We start from the raw sequence: 25,156 nt of genomic DNA on the forward strand, positions 1-25,156 counted from the left end.
TCTAGGCCTAGAGATCATGTAATTTTTTGCCCCTGGGCCTAAGGCCTGATATTCTGGCTCTGCAGACTTCTAGAAATAGGAATCATGCGAATTAGGCCTAGTCTGACCTACTCCATCTCATAGACTCTTTGAGAAAGCTTCACCTGGTCTCCCTCTGAAGAAAGGGGCCATATGAGCAAAAATGGGGATACCAGTTCTTTTTGTGGATACCAGCAAACAAAGAACAGGTACCCATGAACTGAGAAATGGCTGAACAGGTTATGATTTATGAATTTGATGAAATATTTTTGTGATGTAAGAAATGATACAGAGAATGGTTTCAGAGAAATCTGGATAAAATCTTATGAATTAATTTGTTAAGAACCATGTCTATATGAAGGGACAGGTCCAATTCTCCAAGAGCCTCCCCAGCTGTGGATCATAACAGTTGAAGGAGTTGCAAGGCAGCCTTCGCAGATGTTCCTTGTAGATTGGGAATGAAATAAATTGGAGGCAAGAGGGAAGAAGAAAGAGGTCAGACAAGGCAACTGCTTCTCAGTCTCCTTGTATCATCATCGTTCTCTCACATGGAGAGATCCATTCTACAAGTCTGAGTTAGACCTCCAGCAGCCACTGACAGGTGGCTCCCATAGCACAACAACTAGATGTTCTCCCTTTTTTTTTTTTTTTTTTCTGTTACATTAGTTTATTATGGACACTATCACTGAAAGACTAAAGATAGAACTTTTTTCAACCGGACTATAGAATATTCATAAGATATTAGGATGGTGAGCTCTTTTTGCCTTTGTATGCCCCAATCAAGTACAGTGCCATGTATGCAATTGGTGATAGATAATTGCTTAATATGTCAGACTTTGAAGGGCCTGTAATTTTGTTGATATGAGCACTCCCATGATTAATGCAAATTGCAACTCATCTATAACTTAGTAGTTTTGAATTGCTTTGGCAGGAAAAATTCATAATATTATGTCATCCTGGTGATCCATCTCTTTAAAATGAAATAGTCTTGGTCCTCAGACAATAGATGAATTCATTCATCATTGGATACAGACTCCAAGCTCTTCCACTTTGGTGTAGGACCTGTCAAAGCTTATTATTTCACTAGTATAGGCTTTTGATACTCTGGATTACATTTTTGTTACAATAATCAGGGCGGGATTGTAGTATATTAAATAAACTAATGAAAAATTTAGCCCATCATTGATCTGATTATAGCTAGTAAGTGTTTGAGGCTGGATTTAAATTCAGGAAGATGAATCTTCTTGATTCTAGATTGGATACTTTATCCACTGTACCTAGCTGCCTTGTAAACATGGTAACTAATCCACAACAATTTTCTCTGGCTTGGTTTCAATTTGCTAAGTCCATCCCTTCCTTTTTTCCAATCTGGACATCCTCCTCTTCTGCTTCCTTCCTAATGCACTATGTGAAAAGACTTCAGGCATGCCTGGTACTCTGAATAGTTGTAGATTTAAATTCAAGATCCCACTGCAAAAATTTCAGAAAAGACATTCATTATTCAATATCCATTGAAAAATTTTCCCTTCATACTCATTGTTGCATAAGAGAATGAAAAGCTTTCTTTCTTTCTTTTATATTTACAGTCCCAGAGTCCAGACCAGTTCATGCAGGAGACAGTAATGTGAAAGGAATAATGAGTCCTGGTAAGATGAAACTTTAAATTAAAAAAAAATTGATATCTTCTGTTTTCACATTGCTTTATTTCCCAAATACATTCCTTTTCCTTCCCTTGCCTAGGTAGCTGATCCCTATTGCAAAGAATAAAGCAGAGAAAAAAAACTGAACAATATACATGCAAAGTCAAATAGCCTATGCAATATACTTCAGCAGGATCTATCACCTCTCCAAAGAAGGGAGAGAAGTGCACTTTCTTATCTCTATTCAGGGCCAAGAATGGTCCTTTTAATTATACATATTCCAAGTTGTTTTTTGTGTTGGTATTCTCTCAATTTATATTGTAGATTTTATGAATGTTGTTTTTCTTTTTCCTTTTTTTAAATAACTTTTTATTGATAGAACTCATGCCAGGGTAATTTTTTACAGCATTATCCCTTGCATTCACTTCTGTTCCGATTTTTTCCCTCCCTCCCTCCACCCCCTCCCCCAGATGGCAAGCAGTTCTTTACATGTTGAATAGGTTGCAGTATATCCTAGATACAATATAGGTGTGCAGAACCGAACAGTTTTCTTGTTGCACAGGGAGAATTGGATTCAGAAGGTATAAATAATGCGGGAAGAAAAACAAAAATGCAAGCAGTTTATATTCATTTCCCAGTGTTCTTTCTTTGGGTGTAGCTGCTTCTGCCCATCTTTGATCAATTGAAACTAAATTAGCTCTCTTTATCAAAGAGATCCACTTCCATCAGAATACATGCTCAAACAGTTTCATTGTTGAGGTATATAATGATCTCCTGGTTCTGCTCATTTCACTTAGCATCAGTTCATGTAAGTCTCACCAGTCCTCTCTGTATTCATCCTGCTGGTCATTCCTTACAGAACAATAATATTCCATAACGTTCATATACCACAATCTACTCAACCATTCTCCAATTGATGGGCATCCATTCTTTATGAATATTGTTTTTCTGGTCTTGTCTACTTCACTTTGTATCAATTCATATGTCTTCCTTGCATCTCTATATTTTTATTCATTGCTTCTTACAGAGTAGTAATATTCCATTACACTCATGTATCAAAACTTATTTAGCCATTCCCTAATTCATAAGCATATACTTTGTTTCCAGTTCTTTGCTACTACAAAAAATAATGCTATAAATATCTTGAGGCACAACAATTTTGTTTGATTTTCCTGGGAGGATTTCTAGTAATGAGACCTTTGAACAAATTTATCCCTTTCTTAGAATAATTCTGATGAGTATAAAGAATATTAATTTGTACTTGCCTCTCCCTTTCATCCTCTTATCCTCAAAATAGAACAAAACTTAGGCAAGTATAAAAAATATATACTAGCAACATTTAATTATACTTAAACATAATTGTTAAAATAACCAAGATAATAACTTAATAAATAGCAAAGATTGAGTCACTATAGAACAAATTCTTAGTTTAATCCTAATGAAGGAATGAAAAGTAAGCATTTTGTGTAAAGTCTCTTTTTGGTTCATTCATTGAGTCAAATCAAATCACCATGCACTTATTAAGTGCTTACTATGTGTAAGGCATCATGCTAAGCTCTGATAATAAAGATACAAGCAGAAAAAACCAAGTTTCCATATCCTTGAGGGTATTCCTCAAGGCTTTCCCTTAGGTCTTTTTTTTTTTCCCTCAGTACATTATCCCACTTGTTTATCTGTTTAGATTCCATTAGTTTAATTCCTCTGCAGATAACTCAGTATATATATCCCTAGTCTTTCTCCTGAGCTTTAGTTCCTTATCACTAGTTGCCTGTTGGACTTTTCAAAATGGATATTGTAGATATATATCAAATCTAACAAGTCCAAACAGAGCTCATTATCTTGTCCTCAAAACCAATCTTTCTTCCAAACTTCTATATCCACAAAATCTCTTACATATGAATTTTTCTGCCTACTTACATAGATACCATCTTTTTTAGGCTGTCATTATCTCTCACTAGGTTACTGTAACAATAAGTCTCCTTGCCTTGTTTTTCCACACTCCAGTCCACCATCTCCACTGCTTCCAAAGTGATTTTCCTTAAATGTAGGACTGAATAGGGTGCTCCTTCATTCAATAAAATCCAGTGATACCCCTTCCAGGATAAAATATGAACTCCTCTGGGCATAAAATAGATGTTTGGATGTATATATATATATATATATATGTGTGTGTATATATATACATATATATATATGTATATATACACACACACACACACACACACACACACACATACATACATACACACACAGAAAATTATATATTACTCCCTTTCCTGATCTCTATGATCCCTATCAAACTAGTATTTCTCTGTACCCCATGCATGACATTCCTTCTTCTAATTCCTTGTCTTTGCCTGGAATATACTTCTCACCTCTTCTATAAAGAATTCCTTTCTTCCTTCAAGATGCAGTTCCAAATACTACTATTTTCCCTTTCTATTTATATTATATTTAATTATCTTGAATTTATTTTTATTTGTTCTATTTATATTTATCTGTCCATTCATCTGTCTGTCTGTCTGTCTGTCTCTCTGTCTTTCCCATTGAAATGTAACTGCTTTGACAGTAAGGATTGTTTTGTTCTTTGTATTTATATCCCCAGAGTATATAACACATTTCTGACACAGAATAGGCAGTTAATAATTCCTTGTTGATTGAAAATAAAGTCCATTTTCCACCAGTCCATTTCCCTTTCTCTAATTCTTTCAAATCCCATGACATCATTCACATTTTTTTCCCTTACTGTGGTCTCCTTTCCTTTTGCCAAGATAACCCTCTCCACATGTACTCTCAATCCAATACTCTCTCTTCTTTTAAAGAAAATGGCTCCTCCAGTCATCTCATCTCTTTCTTTACTGTTCAGTTTCTTACATTCTCTTGGCTCCTTCTCTTTTCCCTAAAAACACTCAAGTTTATGAGTTTCATTGGAGAAATGATGGACAGAAACAGCTACACCCAAAGAAGGAATACTGGGAAATGAATGTGAACTATTTGCATTTTTGATTTTCTTCCCGAGTTATTTTTACCTTCTGAATCCAATTCTCCCTGTGCAACAGGAGAACTGTTCGGTTCTGCAAATATGTATTGTATCTAGGATATACTGCAACATATTTAACATATATAGGACTGCTTGCCATCCTGGGGCGGGGGAGGGAGGAGGGAGGGAGGGGAAAAAACGAAACATAAGTGATTGCAAGGGATAATGTCGTGTAAAAATTATCCTGGCATGGATTCTGTCAATACAAAGTTACTATTAAATAAAATAAAATTTAAAAAAAATAAATAAAAAAAATAAAAAAAAAATAAAAACACTCAAGTTTAGACCATCTTCATAAAGTCTTTTCATCCCCTCAAACTATAATTCTATATTTCTTCTCTCTTTCACAGATTTCTAGAAAAAGCTGTTTATACACATTAGCTCCACTTCTTTTCCTCCCATACCTCAACCCTTTGCAATCTTTTAACCTCATTGCAGAATTAAAACTGCTCTCTTCAAAATTACAGCAAATCTCTTACTTGCTCAAGCTCATTGCCTTTTCTCAATCTTTATGCTTCTGTATCTACAGTATTTTAATATTTTTGACCATCCTGCCCCTATCCTCTTTTCCTCTGAATTTGTGACATTGCTCCCTTTTTTGGTTTTCTTTCTATCTGATGTCTTAGTCTCCTTTGCTGGATCACTACTACAGCCCATATTCTATGAGTTTACCCAAAGATTTTGTCTTAGATACTTTTCTTTTTCTTTTATACTATCTCACTTGGTGATGCAATAAAATTCTATGTATTTAATTATCATCTCTATCAAGATGATTATCAGCTTTGTATATTCAGCCTAGTCTCTTTCCTAAGCTTCAAATCCATCTACTTAAATGACCCACTGGACACTTTGAAATAGGTTTTCTATAGGCATCCCAAACTCAACATACCTAAAACAGAGCTTAGTAATAATGTAATAATTTCCTAATTGGTGTTTCTTCCTCAAATCTCTCCCCACTCCTATCTGTGCTCTGTGCAACTGCCGGGCACAGATTTGATCGTATTATTCTTCTAACAAAAAAACTCTCATATCTTAGAGGTAATAAAACAAACTCCTGTTTTGGCATTTAAAATCCTTCAAAACCCAGCATCAACCTACCTTTCCAGTCTTATTCCTTTTCATGTTCCCTATGATCCAGTCAATTTGGCTTTTCATATTAAATAGGGTGCTTTATTTTCTGTCTTATTACTTTGCACAGGCTATTCCCATGTCTGGAAGTACCTTTTCACCTCTGCTTTTTAGAATTTTTATTCTACTTCAAAGATCAATCAAGTATTACCTATTAATAAAGTCTTTCCTGATGCCCACCCAGCTGCTTCTGATCTGTTCCTTCAAATCACTTTATATCTCTCTTGTATACAAAGTTCTATATAAAGTATATATATATATATATACACATACATATATATATATTTAAACAGATATGTCTACACATGTACGTGATGTCTAAAGAGTTTCTCAAGGACAGAAAACCTTGTGTCTAGGACACAGCAGGCATTTAATAAGTATTTTTTAACTGATATAATATGAAAGATTTGATGTTCGAATGGAATATTTTGTAATATCCAAGCATAAGGGTATTGGAAATAGAACTACCTTTTAAAAATGTCAAGTCTCTAACCATCTTCTATTTTTTAGGAGTAAATGCAGCAACTCCTGAGACAGAAGAAAACCTCAAGTCCTGCTTATCTACTGATGTTCAGACTAAGGGTCCTCTGACCCCTGGGCTGTGGAGACAGCCCAAGGACAGTAAGGAATGGAGTGAGGAATATGGATCCAAGGATCACCCAGATAAACCAAAGGAAGCAGCTCAAGGCAGGCATAGCTCCTTGGAGAATGTTTTATGTGAAACATCTTTATCTGGTAAGTCTTACATGTAATGGTGGATGAAAAAAGTGGCAACAATTCTCACAAAATCTAGACTTCTTGGACCCCAGTCACTTTATGAGAACTGACCAACCCTCTCTGGCTTTGATTATTTGATACTGAATAGGATCCTTTTGGACTTGTAACATATAGATGAGATGCTCTGTCATACTAGTTCCCCCTCCAGCCCTGAACAAGGTTTGTATTACCCTCTTAAATATTCAGACCACATTAATCAATTAAAATCAGCAGCATTTATTGAGTTTGGGCTGTATTGAACATATTGTACTAAAGACTAGAAACTTTTTACTGAAAATAAATGATGAATAATCATACTTAGATTGCCTCTTAAAATTTGTGTTAATCTAATAATTGATCACAAAATCCTGCATAATTATTTATATCAATAATAAAGATATTACTTATGCTATCATGTTTTGCCTCCCTAAAGGCATTATGGATTCTGATTATAGCAATTCTTACAAAGTCTTATTTGAATTTTCTTTGGATTTCCCTCTGTTCATTTACTAAGCCCATTATTTTTATGATATTGCGACTCTGTGGTCAACCTTCCTTGCTAACTTCTCTAGACAGGTTTGATTCATATACTTCTTCAGCACTCAAGAGTCCATGATTTTATCAGTAACTTTATTCCTTCCACGATACAAATTATAACCTTTTTATGATTTTGTAGATGGTTTGAGTGACTATGGCCGAAAAAATTAATTAAAACCAATATATAATCAGTTTCCTCATCTATAAAATGAGGCCATTAGAATTGGAGGATCTCTAGGATTCCCTCTAACTTTAAATATCCTATTCTACGATTCTGCAACCTAGACTATACTTGAAGTTTTTTTGTCTTGGGAGAACTTGACAATTCCATACTCTGAGGACATAAAACCCAAGGTCACCTACCTCCATACCACAATGACTGCATAGCATTTTAGTGGAAGATGACCTAGTTTAAGCTTAACCTTCTTGATCTGGGGCCATGTTTTCTTTTATACTTCCTTATTCTATATGCTGATAATAGCACTTATTGGATACCTTTCTTAAGCTAGTAATAGAATTGGTGAGTTGAAATGTACTTTTGAAATCATCTGCCCTCAAAACCCCCTAATTTTACAAGTGGAATATAATATAGAGAAGAGTGACTTGATCACAGTTACCCAACCAATAAGCAGTAGAAGTAGAGTGTTTAAAGTACTATACAACTCCAGATAAGAGAAGTAGCACCTTCCTAAAAGAAGGTGTGGGGAAAAGAAAATAGTATCAACTTGTCTCTAAATTTACAAAAGACTTGAAGAGAACTACAGAAAAGTTTATGAAAATTAAGTAGGCATACTTTTATGGAAGTTTATATTTTCTTGTTAAGAGGGAACATCAAAGAGGAAGAACGAAGCATCATGCTCTTGGGCATACAAATTCTCTGGAATAGCAGATATGCTGAAGCACATACGCTTTAGGAAAGAAACTTGCTGGAAAGTTAAAATATACCATAGAAAAGAGGAGGAATAAATAAGAAAGTAAAATTCAGTTTATAAGAAACTGAAATATGATGAATTTAAAGTTTATGAGTTTGATGGGAAAAAGTTTGAATACTCCTATAATGCAAATACTTTTCATTTAAAAAACATAATTCTGAAATTGCAACAGAATTGCAGAATTAAAGACTCGGGCCTAGGAAAGATCAAAAATAAATCATTTAATGAGATTCCTTCATTTTATAGATAAGGAAACTGAAAATCCACAAGAAGTTGAATGAATTAGCACAGATCATATGAATAATTAAGGGCAAATCTAGACTAGGACTACTAGGAAATACTTTAATATTTGATATTAAAATAAATAGTACTATGATAAAAAAGGAGTTAGGTTGATGGATACTAATGTAAAATTTTTAGAATTCTTCTGTTAATAAAGCAATTTTTATTACCTGCATTTTCCAGCAATAGACTAACCTCTAAATATCAAGTTACAGTATCCTAATTTTTTTCTAATTGTTTTATTTGGGTTAATTTTTAAAGCCAAAAGACAAACTGTGGCTCTGGAGCTGCTTGAATCTGAACGAAAGTATGTTATCAATATATCCCTGGTTCTGAAGATCAAAGCAACATTCCAGGGATCTGATGGGAAGAGAAGTACCAAGGAGAGAAGGTATTCTTGTTGACTTTTGTCTTTATAGCAGTGTAGGAGTTAACACGCCCTACTTATCTTTTTAAGCTATGTGATTCTAACAATTGGCAATAGCAGCATAATATCCTCTTGCCCATAACCTGCCTCAAAACCAATCTTGCAATGGACTCAGTAAAACTATTTTCTGGATTTTTTTTGGTCTTGGCCTGTATTGTGAATGATCAGTGCAGCTGGCTAGGAATCATGTTCTTTTCTACCATGCAAACTACACGTCCATTGTAAAGTTTAGATTATTTTTTTCTCTTGGGATGTGGCTAGATGACCATCAAATGCCACATGATTGTTTGCAGCGTAGGAAAGGGCTTCCTGGATCTATGATTTTATTTGTATGGGAAGGCTGGGTGTGAACATTTTCTCCAATACTGTATACAAAAGGCTCTTAAAATTCTGGTCGCATATATTTCTTATTATACATGGCACCATGGCAATGGCACCATACATTGGGAAATATGTGTGTGTTTGGAGTGGGAAGGTACATGTGTTCAAATTGGTGAATGAACCCAGAAAAAGCAGGCATCTGCTGCTACAACATAAATTATATAAATGTGAAATTACTTGCTTGACCCACTTACAGGAAATAGAGCTTTATAGAAGTCTTCAAAATGCCATACTTTCATTTTCATTTTTACTCAGTATCCAGCACAGTATTCTATACTTAGCAGAGCAAAATAAACATTTGTTGAATTTAATGTATCATTACAAGTTGAAAACTGTGGCCTCGGGTATAAGCAGATGTCTCCTAATAGCAGGGCAGTAAGATGAATTTATAGTGAGGAGTAGCTAATAGCTGAGGAGTCCTACAATAGCTTCTCACAGGGCCTCCACGTTTAATTCAACAGAGGTGCTAGGCTATAAAGTACCACTAAGTGTCATGTGTTTAAAAACTTTCTATTACAAAGCCTAGATAATAAGCTTGCCTTTTGGGGTGAGATTTTTTTTTTAAATGACTGGAAGCAATATCCATGTTAATAAGATTACAGATCCATTGATGACAGCCACCAGAGCAACCTGGAATCTATTCCTAGATGTGGTGGCTCAGCTTTAGTCTGTCAAATGCCAGGATTTTAAATTTGAGCAATTAACTGGTGACCATGTTGGTTTGTTTGGTTTTTTTAAATTCACACATGCCGTTATTTAGGCCCTCCCCCCCCCACCCTTTTTTTTTTTTTTTTAAGCTCTTTAGGAACCTACATTTCTGGGGAACAATGTCAGAGCTAGCCTTTGGTAAAGTAGTAAAATAGGTTATTTTTGGTGTTCTTCCCCTTATTAGATTTTTTTAACTTTCCTATCCTATCTGCAGGTTGTGACCAAAATGTTAATTAACCACAAAGAAATGCTGTCAAATAGATTGTAATTTGTTGATTCTCATTAATGCTCTTCTTTTCTCAAGTCTTTGGTCCCTTCACTCTTCTACTCTTCTGTCTGTCTCTCTGTCTCTTCCTTGGCCCTCAACCCTCTCTTTCTTCACAGAAATATGGGAGATAGAGAGATACACAAGGAGGAAAAGACATGAATTTTGCATAGGCCAGAGTATATTTTATAATACTCAACTTAGGAAGCAAATGGGAAAAAAGGAAAAATTTCAGATTCAATAAATTTTAGTTTCCAGCTTTAAATACATTATTCAACCTTCCTAGTAACTATCTTCAACCTAATTATTATAAACTGGAAGTATGGTCTCAGTACTATTACCAGATAAATAAACTGGCAATGAAGAAAAGTGGCTTTAATAATCAATTTTTAAAAGTTTAAGATTTTTTTTAGATGTTCCACAGAATTTCCGGTGAGTAAAGCTATGTATTTATTTTCCTCCCTCTTGTTAAGGAAAGTCTGTGTAAACTTTAAAGCACAATGGAAATGTGGATGGTTCCTTTTTAGATTGCTATCATAACTGATGTTTGTATGGGACTTTAAAGTTTGTAAAGCACTTCATATACATTATCTCACAACAGCCATCTAAGGAAACAATTATAGATATTTTTCCTGCTTTATAGATGAGAAAATGATACAATGACTTTCTTGTGGTCAAGCAGCTAATAAGCATCAAAGGTGCATTTGAACTTCCAATTCCCGTATTCTATCCTCTGTCATTTCACCTAAAGAAATGAGGATTTATTTATTTTTGGCGGGTAAGATTATTTATTTTTGGTGGGTAAGACAATCAGGGTTAAGTGACTTGCCTAGAGTCACAAGCTAGTAAATGTCAAGTATATGAGGCTGATTTTGAACTCAAGTCTTTCTCACTCCAGGACCCTGCTTTATCCATTGCACCACTTAGCTGTCTCAGACACTTAGGAAAGGTTATGCAAGCAGCAAACTTTAAGATCAAATCATATTTATTCAGCAGGCTCTTTATAAAGGAGCCTTCCTACAGCTTTAAAAGACTATCTATGATGACTTGTAATCAGGGAACATTTCTTTCAGAACAAGGAATGGTCTACACTTTTTATATTCCTTTTGATTATGTCTCATTCAGGACTTAGTTTGTACTAAACTACATATATTGGTCTATTCTACGTCTAGTCTTTTCCCAGGTTCCTTGAGGTACCTTGTCCAGCAACATTTGGATTTACTTCATGCACTGCAAGAAAGGGTCTTGAAATGGCCACGCCAAGGAGTGCTGGGGGATTTATTCCTTAAATTGACAAATGATGAAGTAAGTTTGGATCCTTACCATAATTGATCATTATCTTACTATGCGTGATCATGTGGATCACTAATTTTTATTAATTTGTTCTACTATCTAGGCAATAGATAATTTTCATCATAGAATTATGGTGATAGGTAATACCCATTAAAAGCATCAATCCAATCATCTCATTTTAGAGATGAGGAAATAGAAATGACTATACAGTTTTACAATTAGTTGGTAGTGGAGTAGGGATGAGAACCCAAGTTTCTTGACTGCTAGTCTAGTATTATTTCTATTTTATCATTCTGCCACTCTTTAACATGTATTCTTAATTTTATTTCCCAGAGAGCTTTAAAAAATATGTTGGATGGCCATCCTGTTTGGTGGTTTGTTTTTCTTCTGAGAGGCAAAAGGCAAAATAAATTGATTTGACATTCTTTCAGTTAAGCTACAAATAGGGCAGTAAGCTTGACTTCAGTTACTAACAAAATTCTAATATATAATGTTAAAGGAATGGTGCATTAATACCTAGAAAAGAAAGCATAGAGAATCAACTTATCTTCACAAAGAACCAGTATTATATGACTAGCCTTGTTTTCCTTTTGTGTTAAATATATTTTACCTAGATTTTTTTGAGTAAAACTGTTCACAAAATCTATTATGCTATTTTTGTAAGTGAAATGAAGACATATAGATAATTGCATACTTATATGAGTTCAGAATTAGCTGAATGGGCAGATTTAAACAGTGGCCATTACTGGTGGTCTCTGGTGGAGTTCACTAGGGATCTAAGATTCATTCTCTATTATTCAACATTTTATTTATAACTTGGAAAAAAGGTGTAGGTAGCATGTTTTTTGCATTTATAGATAATACAAAACTATAAGGGATAGCTAGACCTTAGATGGAAGAATTAGGATCCAAAAATATCTTAACATGCTAAAACAGTGGGCCGCAATCTGTGAGATAAAATTTAAAGGGAATATAAATTCTTATGCTTGGGTTCAAAGAAATTATCTAGATCATCAAAGAAATTTATCTAGATAGCAACACTAGGTTTTAAGAATCTAGAGGCATTAGTGTTCCACAAAAATCATGTCAAACTCAAATAGAAATGCAGCCACAAAACCAAAGACAAGGATCCCTATAGGCTACATACTGCCTTAGAATACCACATCTATCATGATTGCACATGTGTAACTTATATCAAACTGCTTGTTGTCTTAGCAAACTGGGAAGGAAGGAAAGGAGGGAGACAATTTGGAACTCAAATTTAAAAATTGTTAAAAATTATTTTTACTTGCAAATTGGAAAAAATAAAGTATTTTTAAAACAGATATAATAAAATAAAACAAAATTAAACATAAATAGCATTTAAGTATCTCCCAATTATATTTTATTTATTCAAGCTACCATTGAAAGTATGTGGATTGCTGTTTGACACCTCTGGTCTACAAGCTCAAAATGAGTCAGCAGTGTGATATGTAGAGATATAGACTATGTACACACAACACACACACACAGAGTTAATGTCATCTTAGGCTGTATTAAGAGAGACAGAGTGTCCAATGCCAAGAAGGTGATAATCCCACTATGTCTTAGACATACCACACATGGAATTTATGAGCACCCTATTTTAGGAAGGATAATGATAAACTTGAAAAGAGGGCAACTAGTATAAGAACAACTTTGAAGTGATGCTATATGAAGATTAACAGAAGAAAGTAAAGATATTTAATCTGGTGAAGAGAAAATTGAAAATTTTCTTCAAATATTTGCAGAGTTGTCCTGTGGAAGACACATTAGATTTTCTTCTAATATTCATAAATTTTATGGTAGTTGGCCCCACAAGTGAAGAGTAGCAATATTGTGGAAGATGCAAAGAAACAAATTTAGATTTGATGTATAGAAATACTAATAAGAAAGCTGTGTAAAAAATAAGATGGGCAGCCTCAGGAGGGAGTGCCTTTTCTAATCATTGGAGGTCTTTGGGGAAAGCTTAGAGATCCTTGTTTAAGTACAAATTAGACTATACTGATGGCCTTTAAGTCTCTTTGATTTAAAATCTGCAAAATCTGCACCTTAAAATTATGAGGATAAATTAGATAGTCTTACAAGAGGAAACATTTCTTATCTTCTGACAAGTCATTAAAACTGACTTTTCAAAATGAAATGTGTCTTTCATTTATAATTTTGGCAATGTCAGGTCAGAAATAATTTTTTTCTTTTGGGTTAATAGTTTTTTTAAAAACCTTAATATAAAGATTTTGTGTTCTGTTTACAAATATTAAATATGGCTCAATGGAAAAAATAATTCTGGATTTGGATTCAGAAAATCTGAGTTCAAATCTCAAATTTGCTATTTACTTTTTCTAGCACTTTAGTCATGTCTTCTTTGACTTTCATAAGGTTTTCTCATCCATAAAATGGTAGGGTAGGATTAGATCATCTCTAAGGTTTCTTTTGGCTATCAATCTATCACTACAGGAGTAATAGTTTTAGATATTTTTAAAGAAAAATTAAATAGAATTTAATTGGTTTGAGGGTAAAAGGGCAGCTACATGAAACAGTGGGTAGAGGGCTGGGCTGGGAGTCAGGAAGACATCTTCCTGAATTAAAATCCACCCTTAGGTACTTACTAGCTGTATGACCCTGGGCAAATCATTTAATTTTGCCTCAGTTTCCTCATTGTAAAATGAGCTAGAGAAGAACTGGCAAATCAGTCTAGTATCTTTGTCAAGAAAACCCCAAATGGGGTTATGAAGAATTGGATATAACTGAAATGACTAAACAATAAATTGCAAGAAAATTTAAAAAGAATAAGTTGGATAATCTGTAAAGTATTCTGAGTTTCTTTGTAATATGTGCTACTATAAAAATACATGGCATAGTCATCGATGTTTCCTAGTTCTTATGAATTTTTGTGTTTATTTTTAAGAATAATTTCTTGGACTACTATGTTGCTTACCTGAGGGACTTACCTGAATGTATTTCTCTTGTCCATGTCGTAGTCCTGAAAGAGGTGAGCTAATTATCTATTAATGATATTACTGACCTATTAGCCTAACACAAGTGAAAAACTCTGAGCTGTTTTGGGAATGGGTGTGCATGGACCATTTATTTTTTATTTTGTAGAGTAATGTGGCCAGTACTGTTTTTAAGACTTTTGGAAAACTCTATGTCAAGGTTAAAAGGGATTCAGGGATCAAATCGTTCTCTCATTAGCTTCATTCCTTAATCAATGGAGGTGATTATAATCAAGCCAACTATCCATGACTCTTCTAGCTGCTACCTGTAGATTTGTGGTCCTTCAAGTTCTCTCATTTCTAAATAATGATATCTTGTTACTCTAGAATCTGCAGAGCACAGTCATGTGACTCTTTTGGATAATAGCAATTGTAAATTGGGAGTACCATTGTTTCAGGGAAACTCTCCTTGCAAATAATAGATACACAATAAATATTACATTGGTACAAATATAAGCTACTCTCTTACCCACCCTGCCAATCTGGACTCTATAAAATCTGATTATGTTTTTTAATAGCAGTTAGGTGGTATAATGGATAGACGGTTGGAACTAAAGTAAGGAAAGACCTGAGTTCAGATTCTGTGTGTAAAATAGGAATAGCAATACTGACTTTACAGAACTCGTGGGATGATAAATGAGATAATCTATGCAAAATGCTTCACAAACTTTCAAATGCTTTATCAGTACTAGTTGATACTTATATTATGCTATTACATATTATGTTTTTTTCAAAGATAACATTTTAGAAGCGTGGCCTTTATTTGGTGCTATACCATATTTGGACCAATAAGGTTTCATAGGTAATGAATTCATCCCTCAGTGGCCAAATTACAATTAATGAACCTTTCTGTACTTAAGCTACACTGATTCTCATTTAGCAGACCCACACAAACTCCTCAATGTGATGTTAAAAGTCCTCCCCCTTATGGCAGTATGGACCCCAGCCCGGTCTAGAAGGCATTCCTTCCTTTTACCTGACTCTTACAATTCTTAGTTTGCTTTTAGGTCCAGAGCAGACATCCTCTCCTGTAAGAATTCTTTCCTCATCCCTGTAGATGTTAGTGTTCTCTTTCTCCTCAGATATTATTGTATATATAGCTCTCCAATAGAATATAAGCTCTTTGAGGGTGAATATCATTTCCTTGTTTTGTCTCTCTCCTCCCCCCATCCCCCCCCCCCTTTTTTTTTTTTGGTCTCTAGTATTCCTACAACCTGCCTTAGTGCTTTTCAGATAGTAGGTGCTTAACCAAGTTTGTGAATGCCTCCTACTGCCTACTCTACTAGGCTGTGAGTAATAGGAAGCATGTGACACCATTCTGCTTGGCAAACCTGGAGATCTTTTAAAATTCATTTTCATTCATTCTTAAGGCACTCCTGCCCTGATTAGTGCTGCCTAGATTAGTGTGGAACTATAATACAGAAGAAAAAAATGTCATGTGACATAACTATCCAACTAATTTAGCTAAGCTGCTCCATCTCTCTGGACTTCAGTTTCCTTATTTTTAAAATGAGGCAACCTTTGGGGTACCTTCCAGGACTAATATTCTCTATGGGAGTCTTTGTGTTTTGCTGTTTCCTAAGGGCATTATGGTTATCTTGTTACTGATACTAGGCCCTAGAAGAAAGCTGAATAGTAACTCCACTTTCTCTTTGAATTCAGGCTGAAGAAGAGATTAAATCTGACCTATATACACTGTTTTTTCACATAGTCCAGAGGATCCCTGAATACCTTATTCATTTGCAGGTGGGTATGGTTGAACAAACTTTATGACTTTAAACTTTCCATACTAATGACATTATAGAAATTTAAGGGAATTATCACTATTGATACTTTGACAGTGGTTTGGAACTTAATATTATTGCTCCATGGACTTCTTTGCACAGAGGAAATCTGAATTCATCTAAGTATTAGCCCACATAAGTCAAGCTAGCAGCTATGGGAGTAAGTTTACAGTGTATTTGTTGTTCAGTTGCTTCAGTTTTGTCCAATTCTTCCTGACCCTATTTGAGGTTTTCTTTTCCTTCTCCAGATCATCTGTAAAAAACAGGGAAACTGAGACAAAGAGGGTTAAGTATCTTGCCCAGGGAGCACAGCTAATAGTGGATAAGTGAGAGATAGGATTATGCAGTTCTTTATTCTTTCTAATTATTCAGATACATCATTTGTGAAATGATAGATCAAAGTAATGTGCAGTACATAGAGAGGAAATAATTTATTTGAGTTTTTCTACTTATCCTTTTCTCTTTACTATCTCAGAATGTCTTGAAATTCACTGAGCAAGAACACCCTGATTACTATCTGCTTTTGGTGTGTGTACAGCGCCTCAGAGTTTTTATCTCTCACTACACCCTGTTGTTTCAATGCAATGAAGATCTGCTCATTCAGAAACGGAAAAAACTCAAGAAGTAAGTTTCTGACAGCCCAGTTTGGAGGGAGGGTCAAAGGGTATGAGCAAAGGAAGAACATAAGACATCTCTGAGTTATCATTTTGCTTATTACCAAGGGCAGCATGAGATAAAGACATAAAATGAAGTGAGTGATAATAATAGACCACAAAAGAATGCCTGCTAGAAGAATTGAAGAAGCCCAGATTAAGAATCTCCCCACCATCTTGGCTACCTCAGATCTAATGGGGCACCTTCCTGAACATGCAAACTCATCTCTTCCAAGCCTGTTTAAACAAGGCATCCTTTTGAAAGTTCTTCAGATTAGAGACATTATAAGACTTCTTAGTACCCTTACTGGACTGTTTTCCCAAGAAGTCTATCCTTCTGATTTTTTTATTTTTGCCTATGGCATTACCATTTAGTCAGACTTATATTCTGAAAATCTCAATTTTATCTTTGAGTCTTCTCTCATTTACTTCCTGTATTTAATCAGTTGCCAAATCCTGATGATTCCACCACAACATCTCTGGCTTCCATTTCTTCTTTTCTGTTCTCCTAGGTACTATTTTATTAAAGGTCTTCATTACTATTCACTTGTACTATTGTAATAAGCTGATAAAAATATTTTTCACCTCTACTTTCTTCCCTCTCTAGTCTATTCTCCAAATGTTGTGCATATGTATAAATCATAGATAATCTTAACATGTCATTCCTTTACTCAAAATCCTTCGTTGATTCTGTCAGACTTCTTAGGTTGGCCATCACTGAAAATTGGAATTCTCCAGAATTCCAGGACTCCAGAATTCTCCAGGACTCCAGAGTCTTTGCTTTCTTAGACCTCACATGGCACTTTCTTTGTATTTTCCGAATGCACATAAGTTCCATATTGTATTATGGTTGTGTATTTGTCATATCCTTCTGCTAAATCATGAACTCCATGAGGACAGGAGCTATGTTTCATTTATTTTAGCATTTCTCTCAGACCCTGGCACAGTACTCTGCACATAGTAGGTGTTCAATATAGATTTTAAATTTCATCTCATTTTTATTAAAATCTTTTGTTTTTATATCTCTTGGGGGCAGCCAGGTGGCACAGTGCATACAGTGCCAAACTTGGAATCAGTAAGATCTGAGTTCAAATCCAGCCTCAGACATATATTAGCTGTAGGGCAAAAATAAATCACTTAGCCTGTTTGCTTCAGTTTATCTGTAAAATGGAGATAATATAGCATTTATCTGCAAAGTTGTGATAAAGATTAAATGAGAATAATTGTAAAGTGTTTATCATAGTGTCTGGTACACAGTAAGCGCTATATAAATGTTGACTATTATTATTGATATTAACAATTATTAACTAAGATTTTAAAAGGGAAAAAAAAACAATTCAGCAAAACTACCTAATGGTATGTCTTGACAGTGTCTATAATATTCCACATCCATAGTACCCCAGTCTCCACAAAGAAGGGAAGGGTATATATTTTCTAAACTCTTCTCCAGAATCAAATTTAGGCATTATAATTATGAAGCTTTCAATTTTCCCTTTCCATTTATATTGTTATTATTGTCCATTGTTTTCTTAGTTCATTTAAATTAACTCTCTTCAATCAGCTTATATTAATCTCTCCATGCTTCTCTGAATTTTTGAATATTTGTTACTACTTATGGCACAGGGATAGTTTATGTTTCACACTTTGTTTAACAATGTTAATTGATTTGCACATATGGGAAGTATTTTCCACACCAATTCTGGCCATTTCAGCTACTTCACAATTATGTTCACCTTTCCCCAAAGCCATATTAGCACTAGCCAAAGAGCAAGCTCATTTTATATAGATCTATCTGTCTCTTAGAAACATCTCTATTCAGAGGAAATCCTAGATGACTCTGATTTCCCATCATATTCCCTGAGAGTTGTTAATGGAGCTGTCTCTCTGCTTGGTTAGGTCATCTATGGCGAAGCTGTACAAAGGCCTGGCTTCCCAGTGTGCAAACACCGGGCAGGATGCTTCCCCAGCCTCTGGTCCTGAGGCTGTCCGTGATAGTGGTGGGATCCACTCTGAAGAGATGCTACAGCCCTACCCTGCTTCTGCCAGCCCCGGCTCAGCTGTCACGTAAGCTGCTGTCACTGGGGAAAGGCTCATGGACATCCCCTCATGCCCCTAGCGGTCAGCTTTGAAGGTTTCCTGGTCAGGGCCAACTGCATTATCATACTGTACTTGCCCTGTGGCTGGGGACATTTATGCATCCCCCTGCTGATTCAGTAGAGACATTTCCTCTTTGTCCCAGAGATTGCAAGGGGTAGGGGGACAAAGGGGTAAAGAAACATGATTGAGGTTCATTGGAAGTGTTGGGGGAATGGACAGCTTCTCTTCATACAACTTGATTGAGGTTTGTCTCACTGTGACTATTCCTTCACTATACTCCTTATACCTCCCAGATTTCTGGGCCTGGGCTCTGGGAAAAAAAGAGATGTGTATAAGGCAGGGCAAGTGGAAAGTTCCTTTAAGCCATAAAGAGCCACTCCAAAGTTGAAGAGTGAGATGTAGGCCTTCCAGAGAAAAACCAGAGTAGGCCTCCCCTTTCCTCCAAGCATTGGGAAGGGAAAGAAGAACTCTCTTAGGCCTCAGAGGATGTCTATGAGATCACTTGGCAGTGTGTGAGACCTGACAGCAAACAGAAAGACTGTTAGATTGTCTAAGTCCTGCCTGCTAAGGCCCCCACCTCAATTGAGTCAAGATATACGATGAACCTACTATGTGCCTGGTGCTGTGCTAAGAGTTAGGGCTATAAAATGAGGACAAATCACTCTCTAGATCTCACTAAGGCTCTGTTTTCAGGCCTCTACAGGTAGCAATGCCACATGCTATTGGCCACCTGGTCCTTAGATACCCTGGAGCACCTGTGTTCCACTCCAGGAACTCCATAGAACAGGATTTTATCTTTTTGGTCTCCATTCATAAATGACTGGCATGTTAAGCTGGGATCTCATTCAGTGAACCTTGGAGGACAGGGGAACATCAAATACACTGGGGAAGATTCTGGTCCTTAACACTTTCAACTTCCTGGCATTCATTTTTATCTCAGAAGGATAAGCATGGATTCAGCCTTGTGAGTTTTAGGACCCAAGATTCTGAAAGGGTAAGATAAACAAAAATACAAAATTCTTCATCTTTATCAGAAGGGTCATTTTCTATCTCAATTTCTTGCTCTGTAATTTGATTCCAAATTTATTATCTTACAACAGATTTAATTAAGGTTGTTATCACAGAATTGATTTTTCTCCCTTAACCTTATATTATCATGAGAGCCAGGCTGCAGTTCAACAAATGCTCCTGTTTCAGCTGCCAAATTTTCCAAATGACCTCTCTGTGAGGCTTCTCCCCTTAACTCCTGCCAGGCATACCTGGCCAGCATGAGCTAGCTCTGTCCTTGCCATAGTACCTTAGAAGGCTGTGTCCATGTAAGTAAGGTCTCTCCAGGAAGTGCGCAGTTCTTTCTCAGCATCTGTGCTCTGTCCAGGATGCCAGCATCCAGCCTGGGCTCAAGTTTGCAGGGGAGCAATTCTGGCAGAGGCAGGTTCTGAAAGAACTTCTCTTCCTACGCAGCTGGGTCCAGCATGAACTACTGCTTCAAGGCAGACTGTGAGTGAGAAGAGAGTTTTTGAGGTTAAAGTTTGTAATTTTACTCCTGCCTGAATGCCACCTTAATATCAAAAGATAAAAACAGTATCGGCCTCTTTCTCATCATCTGTTCTCTGTAGAATTCTGTTGAACAATGTCATCATAAATAAGCACATTTTGGCTACCATTAAATCTCATGCAATCTGTATTCAGCTGCATTCTTCTGTATTGATAGAGACATGATTAATTTTAATAAGTTTGTAGTAACTTTGTTCCATCTGTCAGGTAATAATCTTGAACAATTTGGAGTAGGGTGTAGGACCAAAATTATAGCTACAGTGGGCCATAAACATCATTTACTTGAACTCCCTTATTTTACAGAACTGTTTTCTTTTTTAATATAACATCCCCCCAATTACGGTTAAAACAATTTAAAAAACTTTTTTTAAAGAAAGTTTTGAGTTCCAAATTCTATCCCTTTTCCTTCACTCTCTCCTACCTGAAATGATAAGAAATCTGATAGGTTATTAATGATAAATATACATCTCATGATAGGTTAATCATGTAAAGCAATTCCATATTAGTCATTTTGTACAAGAAGACTCTACTAAAAAAATAATGGGAGAAAAAAAGGAAAAGAAAAAAGAAAGGAAGGAAAGAAGAGAAGAAAGGAGGGAGGAAGAAAAAAAGAAAAGTGAGGGAAGGAAGGAAGGAAGGAAGGAAAGAAGAACTTTTTGAGGAAATTTAGGCCTAGAGAATGTAACAAGGGAAGGATTACAACCCAGGTCCTCTCATTCTAAATTGAGCATTCTTTTCATTACACTTACTGCTTTTTAAAAGAGCCTAGATACTATTTTACAGGAAATCATCAAAGAGAACTGCCCAGATGTAATAGAACCAGAAGGTAAAATAGTCGTTGAAAGAATTCATCAAACACCTTCTGAAAAAGATCCTAAAATAAAAACTCCAAGGAATATTGTGGCCAAATTTCAGAACTATCAGACTAAGGAAAAAAATATTACATACACTTATTGCTTTTCTATCTTATGGACAGAATGGGCCAGTGAGCCAGACATATATATATATATATATGTTTATATATTATATATACCCACACCCATATGCATACATTTATATATATCATATATATATATATATAAATTAGACAAACGGTTACTTATCTAATCCTGAAAATCTTCATGTGGAACTCAAGATTAATAGAGGCACCCATATGGACAGCAGATAGATTAAAAAAACCTAATACTTATAACAATAAGTGACTTTTATATAGCACTTTAAACTTTTCAAAGCACTTTATAATCATTATCTCATTCCAACTTTACCAGAACCTCATGAAGATGATACTAGACATTATAATCCCCAATTTAACAGACGAGGAAACTGAGGCATAGAGAAGTTAGATGACCCGCCCACAGTTACCTAAGTATCAAAAATGGGATCTGAAGCCAGGTCTGACATGAAGCCTAGCACTCTATACTATGCTGGACAGGCCCAAATCAGTTAGAATGTCTATCATTGATTTCTTGGCACATGTTCACTTTCTTACGGATTTTTAAAAAGTGTGAATATAAAGTAGTGCAATTATAGTAAAAGAAATGGGTGGGGGTTGAGGGGAGAGAGGAGACGGCTCTGGGGCATTGACAGGTGACATGGGAAGGGACCAAATCTTCTGGAGGGCAAAGTGACGACCACCCGCCTCTCACAGCCATCTCTTCCCAATGCTTCCTTACGTCCGTACGAGATGCAGGAAAATGATCCCTCCGACGTCCGCTTTACTTTACGGACCAACACTCTGTCCTCTCCCAGGCAGGGGGAAGGGGCTCCGGGGAATCTGAGCCGTTTGGTGGCGGCTGCATTGGTGGCCCGTGCTTAGTCCTGGCGGTAGACCAAGCAGCCGAGGCCGGGGGCCCTCCACGCACTGTGCGGCCCATGGCACTCCCTGGACGCGCACTGCTGGCCCTCGAGGAAGGCCGGGGAGGGTCTGTGAGGAGTGGTGTTGGCAGTTTCATTAACAGTTTCTGACAGGCTATGTTGTACTCAGACCTTGAGCAGGCTCGCTGACCGAGCCTCAATTAACCAACCATATGCACACTCTTTTGTATTCTGTTTCCCCTTTAAAGACATTTGATGCCCCAAGCGAAGAAAAGTCAACCACAAACCTTGATGGAGAACATTCAGCCCGGGAAGCCCTGTGACTGGGAGCTGGAGGGCAGAAAGCACGAGAGGCCGGAAAACCTCCTGGCCCCGGCTCAGTTCTGCGGCACTGAGCAGGACTTGAAGGCTCTGGCAGCCCCGCTGCAGGCCATCCCGGAAATGGACTATGACTCCGCTCTTCCCGACCCGGTGGCCAACCTCGACCGGGCCCTGCGAGCCCCAGCCGAGCTGCTGACGGACAGCCGCACCTTCGTCCCGAGCTACGAGGAGTTTGAGTATGGCGGCGAGATCTTCACCTTGCCGGCCCCCTACGAAGAGGAGACTTTCCAGAGCCTGCCTCTCTTCGAGGCCTGCTCGCCCGCGTCCTCCGAGTCCAGCCTGGACATTTGCTTCCTCCGGCCGGTCAGCTTCACCATGGAAGCCGAAAGGACTGAACACTCGGTGCAGCCGCTGCCCAAGAGCTCTACGTCGCCCGTGAGCAGCAGCACGTACAAGCACGAGGCCGTCCACGGCAAAACGAAGCCGCTCAGCCGCTCGCTGAAGGAGTTTCCCCGGACGTCCACGGCGGAAGGAGTCACCACCAGACTGTACAGTACCCGGAGCAGCAGCGGCGGCCGCGTGCAGCTGAAGCAAGAGCGGGCCGCCCAGCCCCACATCACATCGGCCACAGCTAGGAGCTCCCCAAGGAACTTCTTCCCCCCCCAGAGAACTCAAAGTGAAAAACAGACCTATTTGGAAGTAAGGAGGGTAAAGTAAATAAACCAAACCAAAAACATTCGGAGGCAGCGCTCGCGGTCACGGGAGAAAAACCAAGTCGGTGTGTCTAGGTTTCCGGGTCTCACACTACTTCCTTAGGAGTCCTGTCCAGCTAGGGTCGGAAAATCAGGCCGTCAAACCCTGCTTTGACTTGACTTACTGTGCACCCAGTTTGCATAAGTATTGGGGTCCAAATCTGGACGCCCGACATGGAGCAGAAGCCTAACAGAATGGTTATAACTCTAAAGACAGTGTTAGTGCTCTCCCCCAATACCCGTGTGATAAAAAGCTTCCATTGGATTAGATAAGAGGGATGATATTTAATGACTATAACCAATACCTTGAATCTATATAGCACCTTTCTTCTGAGGCACTTAAAGAGTTTCACATATATTATCTTTGCCTGCCTATGAAATTAAAGATGTGGCTCATTGCCGAACAACTCTAGAGAGGATCGAAACTCATTTTTCCTTCCTCTCCTAGTCGGTGTATCTTCTCAGTTTTAATTTTTGAAACACTGAAATAGTCTGCATGTATGTACTCTGTTTCTCCCTTTTAATCTGATGACTACTTAACAGGTAGAAAGAAGACAAATAGTTTCCTGTCAAAAGATTAAAAAGTTACAGCTGAGAGAAGTATTTTCTCTTGGTGAATTTGAAATATACATTTTGTTATAGACACCTAAGTGGTGCATAGAAATTAGGAGACTGCTGATTTCTGTTCATCCTAAAAAAGTCCTTAGAAGGTAGTGAAATCCTATCACTAGAAGTACCTAAATTGCCATTGGAGGACCTCTGGATTTGGTAGAGGAGATTCCTGCATGGTGTGGGAATAGGGACCAGTTGGTTTTAAAGCTTCGTCCTACTCATATTTAAATTACATTTTGCCTGGGCGGGGGTAGAAAAGAGTTTCTGTAGTTATCAGTCAAAATGAAGGGATCAGAGGAAATCAAGGCAATGACCTGCAAATAAGTTCTTAAGGATCCAAACCTTTGTTTTCTCACAAAATGGGGAGGTTAGGTTTTAATGGAAGTGTTTATTGCAACAGTCCAGGCGAAGAGTAATAAAAGCTTATATTGGGCTATCGGTGATGGGAGTAGAGAAGATAAGATGGATACAAGAGATAATAATAGGTTAGGGAGGCAGAGTGGTACAGTTGAAAGGATACTTGATGTGAAGTTAGAAGACCTGGATTCAAATCTCATCTTTGATGCTTATTGTGTGACCTTGGACAAAACATATAACTTTGCTGGGTTTTCTCATCTATAAAACTAAGAGGAACTAAGTAGTCTCTGAGGATCCTTTTAGGGCTATGAACCAATGTTTTTGATTATGGTAGAATCGGCAAAACTTAGTAGATGATTGGAGGTGAGAGGTGAAGGAGAGAAAAGAAACAAAGATGGCACCAAAGTTTCCAGTGTGCAATATTGCTAATACTCGTGTTAGAAATTGTGGAGTCAGTTTAGCATTAGACTGGACTAGATGGCCTTGGAAGTCCTTTCCAACTCTGTAATTCTGATTCTGCAAAAATAAAAAAAAGTAAAAGAAATCAAAACCCCACAATGGAAAGCAGTCAGGAGGAACTCAGGCTACCTCTAGGTCTAAAGGTCTGCAGGTCTCACATTGAGTTTATTTATTTAATGCACACAATATAACATTTCAGTGTAATAAAGGCCTAAGGTCTTAAATAGACATTTTAGTCTGTTGTCGTGAAAGAGTTAATATTTCTGGAGCCAATAGTGTTTCTCTGCATTTGAATGGAATAAAAACAATTTCCTGTGGCCAAGTAAGATGT

General features: G+C 37.0%; 1 protein-coding gene across 1 annotated transcript in view; it reads left to right on the forward strand.

The window, feature by feature from the left end:
* Positions 1 to 25,156, forward strand: part of ARHGEF33 (Rho guanine nucleotide exchange factor 33) — a 54,159-nt gene that overhangs the window by 18,333 nt on the left and 10,670 nt on the right. Inside the window, exons 7-15 of the mRNA XM_051975138.1 lie at positions 1,605 to 1,664; positions 6,337 to 6,561; positions 8,595 to 8,724; positions 11,287 to 11,419; positions 14,334 to 14,417; positions 16,084 to 16,167; positions 16,681 to 16,829; positions 18,755 to 18,922; positions 22,573 to 23,353. Of these exons, the coding sequence (XP_051831098.1) occupies positions 1,605 to 1,664; positions 6,337 to 6,561; positions 8,595 to 8,724; positions 11,287 to 11,419; positions 14,334 to 14,417; positions 16,084 to 16,167; positions 16,681 to 16,829; positions 18,755 to 18,922; positions 22,573 to 23,353 (1,814 nt within the window). The remainder of the gene's footprint in view (positions 1 to 1,604; positions 1,665 to 6,336; positions 6,562 to 8,594; positions 8,725 to 11,286; positions 11,420 to 14,333; positions 14,418 to 16,083; positions 16,168 to 16,680; positions 16,830 to 18,754; positions 18,923 to 22,572; positions 23,354 to 25,156) is intronic.

Source organism: Antechinus flavipes, chromosome 2, assembly GCF_016432865.1.
Source record: "Antechinus flavipes isolate AdamAnt ecotype Samford, QLD, Australia chromosome 2, AdamAnt_v2, whole genome shotgun sequence".
NCBI classification, from domain to species: domain Eukaryota; kingdom Metazoa; phylum Chordata; class Mammalia; order Dasyuromorphia; family Dasyuridae; genus Antechinus; species Antechinus flavipes.